This window comes from Capra hircus, chromosome 7, assembly GCF_001704415.2.
Source record: "Capra hircus breed San Clemente chromosome 7, ASM170441v1, whole genome shotgun sequence".
NCBI lineage: Eukaryota > Metazoa > Chordata > Mammalia > Artiodactyla > Bovidae > Capra > Capra hircus.
The window spans coordinates 105,945,509-105,959,369 of NC_030814.1; the positions used below are offsets into that span (position 1 = coordinate 105,945,509).

The 13,861-nt window shown below is 41.4% G+C and overlaps 1 protein-coding gene across 46 annotated transcripts in view; it reads left to right on the top strand.

Annotated features, from left to right (window-relative positions):
• Positions 1-13,861, top strand: part of OBSCN (obscurin, cytoskeletal calmodulin and titin-interacting RhoGEF) — a 232,988-nt gene that overhangs the window by 29,457 nt on the left and 189,670 nt on the right. For all 46 annotated transcript variants that reach the window (XM_018051517.1, XM_018051518.1, XM_018051542.1 and 43 more), the window contains exon 8: positions 12,889-13,164. In XM_018051517.1, the coding sequence (XP_017907006.1) occupies positions 12,889-13,164 (276 nt within the window). The remainder of the gene's footprint in view (positions 1-12,888; positions 13,165-13,861) is intronic.

Here is a 13,861-nt window from a genome sequence, read left to right on the forward strand (position 1 = left end):
CCAGTTTCTTGTGTTGTGCTATTCATGTTGGATTCCTTTATTGACCTGTTATTCTGTCCATTATTCAGAGTAGGGTACTGAAGTCTTCAGCAGTTCTTGGAGAGCTGTTTATGTCTTAGTCTCCTAGCTTTCGTTTCATGTGTTTTGGAGCTCTCCTGCTGTGCTGTGCTTAGTTGCGCTCATGTTTATAGCTGTGTTATCTTCTTAGTTAAGACTCTTTCAATCAGTATGTAACATCATTAATCTATGTGCTGTGCTGTGATTAGTTGGTCTTGTCAAACTCTTTGTGACTTCGTGGATTGTAGCCCACCAGGCTCCTCTGTCCGCGGGATTCTCCAGGCAAGAGTCCTGGGGATCGTCCCACCCCAGAGATTGAACACAGGTCCCCGTCATTGCAGGTGGATTCTCTACCTTCGGAGCTACCAGGGAAGCCCAGTCTAAAATTATATATATTATAATATAATGTCTTGTAATGTCTTTTTTTTTTTTTTACTTAAATATAGCCACCTCAGATCTCTATTGATTGCTGTTTGCATGGAATATCTTTTCACTTTCAACCTATTTGTATGTCTGGACCTAAAGTGACTCTCTTACAGACAGCACTGAAACACATTCATTTTGTGTTGTTAATTCTTAAAAAGAAGGGCTTACTTCTGCTATTCTGTTCTCTGTTTCTTGTCATATCTTTTTGCTGTTGCTTTCTGCATTACTGTCATTAATGACTAACTGATTTTTTTCCAGTGTGCCATTGTGTTACTGTTTCATTTCTTTATTTATATATACATTCATTTTTTCTTAAGTGATTACCCTGGGATTTGTCATTAGCATACAGCTTTATAATAATCAACTTTGAAATTATACGCTTTTCGTTTCAATAAAAACTGCATATTTACAACTTGTGCCCCAAGCTGACTGTTCTCATTGTTACAAGTTGTCTTTATGCATAGTGTATCCGTTAACTTTGTAGTTTTATAATTATTGTGTATTCCCTTTTAAAAGTCATATAAAAAACAAGATGAATTACAGAATAAAAATGCTCCTGGCTTTTATATTTACTTGTGCAGCTACATTTACTGTAATTCTTTGATTTCATACAGTTTCAAGCTCCTGTCTTGTGTCTTCATTTTGAGCTGAAAGATTACTTTAGAATTTTTTGTAGGACGTGGGCCAGCAGAGAGATCCTTAGGTTTTGTTAATCTGGGACTGTGTTATGTTCTCTCTCACTTTTGAAGGACAGCCTTGACAAATCTAAAACCATTGGTTGATGGTTTTTTCTTTGAACAGTTTAAATATATCATCCCACAGTCTGCTGGCCTCTATGCTTTCCGAGGAGGAATCAGCCATTTGTCCCATTGAGGAGCTCTCGTGTGTGACAGGTCACTTCTGGCTGCTTTTCTGACCTTTGACAGTTTGACGTACATTGTCTTAGTGTGACTCTCTTTCAGTTTGTCCTCGTGGGGTTTGTTGAGCCTCTTAAGTGTATAGATTCACGTTCTTTATCAGTTTTGGAAGTTTCTGACCAGTTCTTCAAATAACCTCTTTGCCCCTTTCTCCCCTCCTGTGGACTCCCATCTTGCATGTATCGGTACAATCCGTGTTGTCCTACAGCTGTCTGAGGCTCTGTCCGTTTTCTTCATGGCTTTTTCTTTCTGATCCTCAGACTGGCTAATTTCAAGAGACCTGTCTTTAAGTTGAATGATTCTTTCTTTTGCCTGCTTAAATTGGCTGTTGAATACCTCATTAGTGAAGGTGTCATTTCAATTATTATACTTTTTAAATTTAGGATTTCTATTTTAAAATATATCTCTTAATGAATGTTATTTATTTGGTGAGACATTGTCCTCATGTCTTCCTTTATTTCATTGTAAATTGTTCCCTTTAGTTTTTTAAAAGCATACTTAAAATAGCTGATGTAAAGACTTTTTCTCATAAGTCCAATATCTGGATTTTCTCCAGTGCAGTTTCTGTTGACTGTTTCTTTGCCTGTGTGTGGGCCATGCTTTCCTGTTTCTTAGCATGTTATGTAATTCTTTGTTGATAACTGGAATATTACGTGATAATATGTGGAAACTCTGGAGTTCGGATTCTGCCATCCTGCCTGGTGTTTCTTGGTATTGCTGTTTGCTTCTGCTGCTGTTGTTTGGATGTTCAGTGACTTTCCTGAATGAATTCTGTAAAGTGTGTGTGTGTGTGTGTGTGTAAGATACTGAAGTCTCTCTTCAGTTAGCTTGTTGGCCAGCTAATGATTTCACAGTGATTTCCTCCGATGTCTGTAACCTGTACGTCTCCCAGTTTTTGCCAGGGGACTTTGTGTGGGTGTTGTTGCATGCATGTAACTCAAAGCCATATCCACCTCTGCCTTTACTTCAGGCTTCCATGAGGCAGATGTGTGAGTTTAGGACCTTCTCAGGGGTCTTCTGAGTATCATGGATATATGGCCTTCTAGATGCCCAGGAAGAGGTCAGAGCTTTCCAAAGCCATCTACTAACATCTCATAATCCAGCTTTTCCTTTTAAGCCCATTGATTAGCCTGTTGTCTGCCAGTTGTTATCCACAAACCCAGACAGCCATGTTCAGTAATTGCCTGTGATTATTTTTTAACAAATACCCCTGGGGAAAAGCTGTTTTTACTTGGTGAGCTTCTGTTCAGACTTGGATAATGAATAAATAAAGACAGCCTTGTGAGTGGGGTTTTGCAAGGAACCGCTGCTGCTGCTAAGTCACTTCAGTCATGTCCGACTCTGTGCGACCCCATAGATGGCAGCCCACCAGGCTCCCCCATCCCTGGGATTCTCCAGGCAAGAACACTGGAGTGGGTTTCCATTTCCTTCTCCAATGCATGAAAAGGAAAAGAGAAGGGGAAGTCGCTCAGTCATGTCCGACCCTTCCTGATCCCATGGACTGTAGCCTACCAGGCTCCTCTGCCCATGGGATTTCCCAGGCAAGAGTGCTGGAGTGGGGTGCCATTGCCTTCTCTGGCAAGGAACCACTAGTCAGCTTAAATAATGACTATTCTCTGGGAATGGAACTTTGAAAGAGCCCTCATTTCATTCTTTGCCTACCAGGAGGCTTCCAATTGCTGGTTTTCATTGTGATAGTGGACTGTTGGTTTTCAAGGCTACGTCAGAACCAGGGAGAGGGGTATGAGGACTGGTCAAGTTAAAATACCATGTTTTGCTGTTCTTACCAAGATGTGGCTGTTTTTCTTGACTGTATGCTCCTCAGATTGCTAAGAAGCCTTTGGTTAATTTCCAGAGCTTTGAGAAAGTTGATTACAACAATTTTTTGCAGATGTCTTAATTGATTTCATGGAAGAGAGTTTTTTTAAAAAAGTTATTATTTTGCCATTTTGCTAACGTGTCTTAGGATGATTTTAAAATATTGAACACAGCCTTGCATTTCTTGGATTATGCCCATTTGGTTGTTTGTGGTGTGTTGTTCTTTTTATGTGTTACTGGATTCAGTTTGAAAATATTTGATTGAGTACTTTTGTATTTATGTGCATGAGGAATTTTGGTTTGTAGCTTTCTTACACTGTCTTTGTCTGGCTTTGGTATCAGGATAATGCTGGAATCACAAAGTGTGTTGAAAAGTATTCTCTTTGCTTCTGTTTTCTGAAAGAGATTGTGTAGAATCTATGCTGTTCTATTTCTTCTTTAATTTCTCTTTTAGTTATTTTACTGGATAAACCAGTGAAGTCATCCTGGCCCAGAGATTTCTGTTTTGGAGGTCTAAATAATAAAAACATTTTATCTATACTTATGAAAGTATATAGTTTATCTGTTTCCTCTTGGCAAGTTTTTTTTTTTAGTTTTTGGATTTTAAGAAGTTGATTACTTCATCAGATTTGTTTATTTCATGCTCATAGAGTTGTTTGCAGTCTTCCTCTGTTCATTTTTAATATCTGCAGTGTGATATTAAAATAGTGATATTTCTCCTTTCATTCCTGGTATTGTCAGTTTATATCTTCTTTCTTTTTCTTGTTAAAGGTTTATCAACTTTATTGATCTTTTCAAAGAACCAGATGTAGGTTTCATAGATTTTATTTTTAATTTCATTGATTTAAGTTATCTTTATTATTTCCTTCTTTCTATTCTTTTCTTTGTTGAATTTCTTAAGGTATAAACTTAGATTTCTGATGGAAATCTTTCTTCTTTTATAAAATAAATGTTTAATACTTTAAGTTTCCTTTAAGTGCTGCCTTAACTTTATTCTTCAAATTTTGATATGCTGTATTTTCATTGTTATTCAGCCTAAAATATTTACTAATTTTGCTTGAAACTTCTTCGACTGCTGTATTATTCAGAGGTGTGTTGTTTAATTTCCAAGTGCTTAGAGATTTAGCTGTTACCTCTCTGTTGTTGATTCCTAGTCTATACTAGCACATACTTTATGTTTTTAGATTTTAGAAATGTTTAGCGCTTTCTTAGTAAACCACAGTATGGTAGATGTTGGTGACTGTTCCATGTATACTTGAAAGGGATGCCTAGTTTGCTCTTGGGTGGAGTGTCTTACACGTGTCCGATCGTGCTGGTTACTGGTTTGGCGTCTAATGGTGTTCCGTCTGTGAGTTCTACCAGGTATTGAGTGAAGAGTGCTGACGTCTCCAGCTGTAACTGGCATTTCTGGTTTTACTCTCAGTTCTGGCAGACTTTGTCTCATGTATTTTGAAGCTCTGCTATTTGGTGCTCACTCATGTAGAATTGTTATGTCTTCTTTGTATGTTGACTGGTTTATCTTTAGGTAATACTCCTCTTTATTGCTGGTAATTTTTTTGGCTCAGAAGTCTATCCTATTTGGTATTAATGTAGACACGCAAGATTTGTCTTGATTACTGTTTGCATTGTATATATTGTTTTATTCTTTTATCTATACATATTTGATGTGAGTTTCCTGCAGACAGCATAATGTTGGGTCATTTTTACACATCCCGACAATCTCTTTCTTATAATAGGTGTGTTAAGACTAGACTTGTTATTAATGTGGTAATTATTTGAATTCTGGTCTACTGCCTTAATATTTATTTTTGTTTTTTCTCTCTTTACCTTTCCTATCTTTTGGGGTTATTTATGATGCTTTTAGTATTGCATTTTAATTTGTCTGTTGTGACACAGTAGTTACCCTAGGGATTGCAATAAACATACTCCTCACCACCTGCTTAGAATCCATAATTTTACTACTTCAGCTGACTTGTAGAACTTATATGTAAGTACTTTTGTCGTCTCTTCTTTATGTTACCAGTTGTCTTATGCATCATCTCTGTGTACATTGTAAACTTATTCAGTGTGTGATGATCTTTGGCTTTTAACCATCGAACATTTTAAAGAATTCAAGAGGAGAGGTACAGTGTATTTTATTTATCCAGTGTATTAGTCAGCTCAGGTTTTTATAGCAAAATACCACAGATTGTATGGCCTCAACAACAAACCCTTATTTTTCCTTGCAGTTCTGGAGGTTGGAAGTCCAATATCAAGGTGCCGTCATAATTAGTTTCTTGTGAGAGCTCTCTTCCTGTATCTTCACATGGCCTTTTCTTGTGGACAAAATGTAGCAAAGTTCAGTTCAGTGCAGTTCAGTCGCTCAGTCGTGTCCGACTCTTTGCGACCCCATGAATCGCAGCACGCCAGGCCTCCCTGTCCATCACCATCTCCCGGAGGTCACTCAGACTCACGTCCATCGAGTCCGTGATGCCATCCAGCCATCTCATCCTCTGTCGTCCCCTTCTCTTCCTGCCCCCAATTCCTCCCAACGTCAGAGTCTTTTCCAATGAGTCAACTGTTTGCATGAGGTGTTAGGTTAAGTTAATATCTGAACTGGCAGGGGAAAAAAAGGGAGATTTCTAGGTTGGAAGCGAAGTGGAATGAAAGACTAAAGCAGTCAGTGATGAGTTGGTGCACTGATGTTGTTGTGGGGTTTTGGTTTCAGGGATCTGGGTCTGACTTGCAAATAGGCAGTAGGAACTTTGGTTCAAGAGAGTTAGAGGACTGGAACTGAGACAACTGTACAAATCTGAGAACCTTACGGAACCACGTGTTTAAGGAAAAGTTGGACCGGAAAGGTAAACTACCCATAGCCCAGGGAGGTGTCAAAGTATTTTTCTATTTCCCTTGGCTTGGGTGTGAAAAGAAATGGATTGGAATGTGAATGTATCATATTTGGGACCCCAGAGTAAGAAGTTAAGCTAAAAATGAAGATCTAGGCCAGCGATACTCCTGGAATACCTAACGGGAGTAAATGGAAAGCATTCAGGAGGGATACCCCTCCACTACCAGGTCATACTTAATGAATCCCTGGGGAATTCCTTGGGGGCTCAGTGGTTGGGAGTCCCCACTTTCACTTCCAAGAGCCTGAGTTCAATCCCTGATTGGGGAATTAAGATCCCATAAGCTGTGTGGCATGGCCAAATAAATAAAAGTCTTTAAAAAAGAATCCCTGATAAATATGCTCTCACAATAAAAATCTAAGTATCAGAGGAATTATCCAATATAAATGAGAGTTGAAACTTACAAACATAAGCAAGATTAGACCACCCAGGAACTTTAGATGATAGAACAACAGTCTGAAAGAGAATATAAATCTATTTAAAATGATTAAAAAGATGTATGGAGGACTTGAAAACGTAAGAAAAAGTGTAATACTAGGGAAAAGAACAGGCAGATTTAAAGGAACAAGTGAAATTTCTTGGAAAGGAAACATTAAATTTATAATGAACAATTTAGAAGAGGAATAAACAGCAAATTAAACATAGTTGAACATAAAATTACTGAATTAGAAGATATATCTGAGAAAGCCAGAATGAATCACAAAGAAGTAAAAAATAACAGTTAACAATAGAATAGAGATGAGAAGCAGGCCACATGTATGTCTAAAAAGACTTCTAGGAGAGACTGGAAATAATGAGGAAGATGAAATAATGAAGGAAATAACTGGAGACATTTTAGAAATGATAAAAGATCTACATCCTAAACTGTAAGGTTCGTAAGTAATAATGGAAATTGTAAAAACAGTCTCAGCTAGACACATTATAGTGAACTGCAGAAGGTCAAAAACCAAGAGGAGGTCTTCAGTTCAGTTCAGTCGCTCAGTCGTGTCCGACTCTCCGCGACCCCATGGACTGCAGCACGCCAGGCCTCCCTGTCCATCACCATCTCCCGGAGTTCACTCAAACTCACTTCCATCGAGTCGGTGATGCCATCCAACCATCTCATCCTCTGTCGTCCCCTTCTCCTCCTGCCTTCAATCTTTCCCAGCATCAGGGGCTTTTCCAATGAGTCAACTCTTCGGATCAGGTGGCCAAAGATGGGCGTTTCAGCTTCAACATCAGTTCTTCCAATGAACATCCAGGACTGATCTCCTTTAAGATGGACTGGTTGGACTCCTTGCAGTCCAAGGGACTCTCAAGAGTCTTCTCCAACACCACAGTTCAAAAGCACCAGTTTTTCAGCACTCAGCTTTCTTTATAGTCCAACTCTCACATCTATATATGACCGCTGGAAAAACCATAGCCTTGACTAGGCGGACCTTTGTTGGCAAAGTAATGTCTCTGATTTTTAACATGCTGTCTAGATTGGTCATAACTTCCCTTCCAAGGAGTAAGCATCTTTTAATTTCATGGCTGCAATCCCCATCTGCAGTGATTTTGGAGCCCAAGAAAACAATGTCAGCCACTGTTTCCACTGTTTCTCCATCTATTTCCAAAGAGAAAACAGATTAATGGGATGATATTTATTCTTCTTTAGGTTTATCAACAGCAATGAAGAGCACAGAGTAAGTGGAGAGAATTTACCATTCACAAACTCTCACTGAAAGAATTACCAATGAATTTATTTTATAAAGAAGGAAATCAAATCTGGAGTAATAGAATGGGTTCTAGAGTAATGTGATATGAAGCAAATACAATAAGTTAATTAAAAAAGAACATCTGATTACAAGGCCAAGGATTTGATTACATGATCTGATTACGCCAATGGTGGTTGGCCTGCTAGAAGTTGTAGACTGTATTAGCATATTGATGTTCCTGTCACAAGAGTATAGCCTGTGTTTGGTAACATGGTATAAGCAACTCTCCCTGAGAATACCAGTTCTTTGATGTGCCAGCCTCAAATTATGCCTCCCTTTGTTAGAGTAATTATGAGATCACAGGTGATGAGTAAACCTGGGTTGTAGCATATATCAACCTGAACACGATTGAACTGGGCGCATTCAGATTCCAAGAACTATCCTGTTCCCTGCTTTGTGCATCTTCTCCCTGTGAAGTTCCCTGCCTTGAGAAAGCTAGGAATAGGGCCAGCTTGGGGCCGAGGCATTCTAGTTTTGAGTTCCAGACGGCGAGCCCTCATCCAGTTCTAGAAATTTGATTGTCTCTGACCGCTTGTTCCTCCCTGTCCTCAGAGCCCACATTGATGTTTTCCAGGGTGTACCCAGCATGCGGGGAAGTGCAGGCTGAGGTGGGGGGCCAGAGCCACGCTAAGCTGTAAGGTAGCCCAGACAGAGGTTACATGATTCAAAGAGGGCAGAAGCTTGGAAGTGTATGTGGAGGCCAAGGTCTGCACCTGGAGCCTGGTGGTGCAGCAGGTGGGCAAGGCAGAGCCTGGGGAGTCTGGATTGAAAAGTCGGGACCTGGAAGGTTTCCTTCCAGCTCAGTGTCGCAGGTGGGTTCCTTGAAGTTTCTTAATGTTCCTCAAGTTAACTATTTATTAGGGACTGAGGAGTGTGTGATCATGCCGCCTAGAAGCCCGTTTCCTCGCAAAACTGACGACATAGCAGCTAACACGTATTAATCATACGCCTAGGGCCAGATTCTATGAGTGCTTCTTGTCTCTTTACTTGTCTAAGTTTCACACCCGCTTCAGGAAGAGGAATTCCCATTTTAAGATACGGCGCAAAAAAGAAACTCTGTAACTTGCCAAAGTTCGTATAGCCAGAGAAATACAGAGCCAGAGTCTAGCCCAATATTCTGAGGGTTATTTTCTCTCAGTATCAAATTACAGTTTAACAATCCACCCTCCAAACTGTATTAAATTTTTTTTTAAGAGACTATTCCACCACCTTCCAGATTCCATGTATTTTTTGGAATATCAACTGTCTGATTTATCTTCCCTCAAGGTCCCATCTTTCTTTCCCTGTTGTTTTTAAGATACTGTTTTTTACTTTTGGCAGTTTATATTGATGCACCTAGGTATGGTTTTCTTTGTATGCATCTTGGTTAGAATTCCAGAGCATTTTGAGTGTAGATTTTTGTCTTTGCTCAGTCATGGAGTAAGTTTTCTCCTGTGTCTCTCATGTATCTTTCTCTCTACCTCAATTCTTTTTCTCTCTCTACTTTAGTTGGGATGTTTTCTTTAGCTCTGTCTTCCAGTTCACTAGTTTTCTGTTCCTTTGTATCTAATCTGTTGTCAAATCCATTTATAGTGTGTTTACTTTCAGTTCTGTTTTCCCATTTTATAATTTATGTTTAATTTCTTATAGAATCTATAGATTCTAGAGTTGGTAGTAAAATTTTTATATTTGACCTATTTTCTTTTCTTTCATATTAAAGAAATATTATCACGCTTATCTATCAGCTCCCCAGGTGCAGGAGACACAACAGACATGGGTTCAGTCCCTGGGTTGGGAAGAGCCCCTGGAGGAGGAAATGGCAACCTACTCCAGTGTTATTGCCTGGGAAATCCTATGGATAGAGGAGCCTGGTGGGCTACAGTTCATGGAGTTGCTAAGAGTCAGACACAACTTAGCAACTGCACACATGGTTAACTCCTGGTCTGATAACCATAAAACTGATCATCTAATATTGCCTTTTTAGAAAATTCCTATTTACTCCTGTCCTTGGCAAGCCAGTGAATTTTCAGTTGATGGTCAGATATTGTTTTTGTTTTTGTTTTTTTTTTTGAACATGGATGATGTTATCTTACTTTAGAAAGAGGATCAGTATTTCTTTTGCTAGGGATAAAGGAAACAACTAAGAATTTTAGCCTGTCCCGGTACTGCACTGAGTCAAGGCTGCATTGCAGTTTTGATCAGGGTTGTTTGTCTCTGGTTGGCTTCTAGTCCGAGGCATCCTCCAAGGATTCCTGCAGAGACTTGGGCAGGGGTGAGGGTCTCTTTCCAAGCAGAGACTCAACCCTATCTTTGTCTCTCTGTTAATGCAAGGTGCTAAAATGTCTGCTCTACTTTTCAGAGATCTTCTGCTTAGCTTCATAGTCCCCTGGGTCATGCAGCTGGGGAAATCATCAAACATCTTGGGGGAAATGTAACTGAGTGTGGGGCTCAATTCCTCAAAGTCTCTTTTCCCTGGAGGCTTGCCTCCTCAATCTCTAACTTCGTCTCTCTATTCACACAAGGTGTCCACAGCATGGACAGTATTCTTGTTTCATAGTAGCAACCCTATACCTTATATTGTCATGCTGTACCAAGGAGCAGCAATGTCCACAGGAGAAAATCGGATGCCCAGTGTGGTTCTAAAAGTGCAATTCCCTTTTACCTTCCTCACTCATTCCATATCTTTCCCTTTAGGAGAGCCTTGGCTGTAGGTCTCATCTCTATTATAGTGACCCGCTCAGCTTTCTTCAGGGCTACCTCCCTTCTATCATTTAGCCTTCACCTAAACATCACTCCTTAGCAAGGTTTGCTTGGACTGCCGTATCTAAGCCACCAATCAGTCCCTTTTCTCTAGCATATCACTTACTTCATCACAGCACTCAACTTAGCATTACATCATTGTCAGGTTTATATGTTTGCTTATCTTTCCTCAACAGAAGGTAGGATCTATAAGCACAGAGACTGTGTTGTACACATTTCCAGCTGTGGTGTAGCATTCCAAGCTACCGCCATAGTGCCTGCAGATAATAGACCCTTCACTGACATTAGTTTCATCAGTGATTGAGTAAATAAGTGAGTGACTGCCTCTGTAGCATGGAATCTCTGAGATCCTCTCTGTATTTACTTAAGTTTGATGGAGTATACACAGTTATTACAATTGGTGATATAAGCTGTTGGTAAGGATGTGGAGAACTGGAACTCCACACACTTATGTTGGCAGCATAAGTTGGTAAAACAGGTTTGGTAAACTGGAAATATCTGCGAAAGCCAAAAGCAGATGCTTCTGTGTCCCAGCCGTTGTAGTGCTCTAAAAGATACATGAAAGAATGTTCATAGCAACTTCACACATCACATCGCCACATTGGAAGCAACCCAAATGAACCATAAGAGAAAAGAGGAGAAAATAAATCGTGGTGCTTGCTCAAACGACAGATCCTATCCATCGGTAGGAAAGAACAGGCTGCTGCTGCATGCATAGCAGAGATAGATCTTACAGGCATTATGTTGAGTGGAAGAAAACAGACTCAAAGAACATATGATGTTTAATTCCATTCATGTGAAATCAAAGAACAGGTAAAAGTAGTTGGTGGTGATAAAGGTCAAAAGGTGACTTTGGGGGCGTGGTCAGTAGTGAATGGGGAGCTGGAAATGTTGTCTGTTGATGGAAGAAGCACAAGCGGGAATCAAGATTGCCGGGAGAAATATCAATAACCTCAGATGTGCAGATGACACCACCCTTATGGCAGAAAGTGAAGAGGAACTGAAGAGCCTCCTGATGAAAGTGAAAGAGGAGAGTGAAAAAGTTGGCTTAAAGCTCAACGTTCAGAAAACTAAGATCATGGCATCTGATATAAAGGTCTCTCATCTGGTCCCATCACTTCATGGGAAATAGATGGGGAAACAGTGTCAGACTTTATTTTTGGGGGCTTCAGAATCACTGCACATGGTGATTGCAGCCATGAAATTAAAAGACACTCCTTGGGAGGAAAGCTATGACCAACCTAGATAGCCTATTCAAAAGCAGAGACATTACTTTGCCAACAAAGGTCTGTCTAGTCAAAGCTATGGTTTTTCCAGTGGTCATGTTTGGATGTGAGAGTTGGACTGTGAAGAAAGCTGAGCGCTGAAGAATTGATGCTTTTTCACTGTAGTGTTGGAGAAGACTCTTGAGAGTCCCTTGGACTGCAAAGAGATCCAATCAGTCCATCCTAAAGGAGATCAGTCCTGGGTGTTCATTGGAAGGACTGATGTTGAAGCTGAAACTCCAATACTTTGGTCACCTGATGCGAAGAGTTGACTCATTGGAAAAGACTCTGATGCTGGGAGAGATTGGGGGCAGGAGGAGAAGGGGATGACAGAGAATGAGATGGCTGGATGGCATCACTGACTCAATGGATGTTAGTTTGAGTGAACTCCGTGAATTGGTGATGGACAGGGAGGCCTGGCGTGCTGCGATTCATGGGGTCACGGAGAGTCGGACATGACTGAACGACTGAACTGAACTGAACTGATGTGTTTTGGTCACATGGGGATAGGTACACCTAAACTTTATTGAGCTGTAAATGAATTCATGTACTTTGCATATGCGTTATACCTTGAAAAACGTGGACTAGTTTGTGGGGAATATACCATATGCCTGGTTCTGGGGATACAAGAGCACACAATTCAGTCTGTCCACCAGCGGTGACTGTCATGTGGGAAGGACAGTGAACTAGCTGTGACAGATGCTGGGATAACCTTGGCCACCTTCTCCCAGCCTTAGGAATTACTTTTGAGTTAGAACATGACTATAATGCATGTGAGGTTCTGACATAGGAGACATATCAGATTCTTTACCTGTGCACCCTTCTGGGCTTAGGGCATCACTGGCTCCAAGGAGAAAATTTCCTGAACCCTGAAGTTTTGGTCTCATAAGCTGGTTTGGGCTTCCCAGGTGGTGCTAGAGGAAAAGAATCTGCCTGCCCATGCAGGAGACACCAAAGATGTGTGTTTGATCCCTGGGTCAGGAGGATCCCCTGGAATAGGATCTGATTTGTGTCTCTGACCCTGTGTATCCTTCTCTGTGCCCAGACTCCCCTGCAGTGTTTACCAAGGGGCAGCCAATGCATAAGGAGGTAAAGGCCGTGGCGGGGGCGAGTGCCACGCTGAGCTGCGAGGTGGCCCAGGCCCAGACGGAGGTGACGTGGTATAAGGACGGCAAGAAGCTGAGTTCGAGCTTGAAAGTGCACTTGGAGGCCAAGGGCTGCACCCGGCAGCTGGTGGTGCAGCAGGCGGGCAAGGCGGACACCGGGGAGTACAGCTGTGAAGCCGGGGGCCAGAAGATCTCCTTCCGCCTGGACGTCACAGGTCAGTTTGGAGGTAGTAAGTTAGCCTTATGTGGAGGTGATGGGATGGGCTTGCACCCCTGACAGACCCGATGATCTTTCCCCTAGACTTCATCTCTTTTGGTCTTCTGTCCTCTGACCCCCATTTTCATACCCAAGGCCAGGCAAAGGGCGCTGGATGGGAGGGTGTGAACAGAAGGGAGAAAGGCATCCTGTAAACCCAGAGTGGTGTTTCCACACAGTGATGCACGGCCGTCAGTTCCCAGCATCTGCCCAGGGTCGTCTGGGTGTTCCCTGGTGTCTGGGCCTCTGGTTCTGTCTTGCACTTGGAGTCTGATGTAAACCAGATGCCTTTCAACTGTGGGTATGTGAATTTGCTCCTCTTGGCTGGCCTGACAGCTCCTGGATGCCCCACCCAGCAATGCATGTGGGTTCACAGTAGGGAGAGATGTTTGAATTTCATTAAACCAGGACCAGGGGAAATTTTTGCTGCATAGGCTTGGACTTATCTCAAGAGCAAACTATAGATTACCAGAGTTTTAAGTGTTCTGGACACTCTTTCTTCCTTGCACATGGATATTGAAGTTAACCGTGTATCTATAGGACTTCCGAGATGGCTCAGTGGGTAAAGAATCTGCCTGCAATGCAGGAGATGCAGGTTCGATCCCTGAGTCAGGAAGACCCCCTGGAGGAGGGAATGGCCACCCACTCCAGTATTC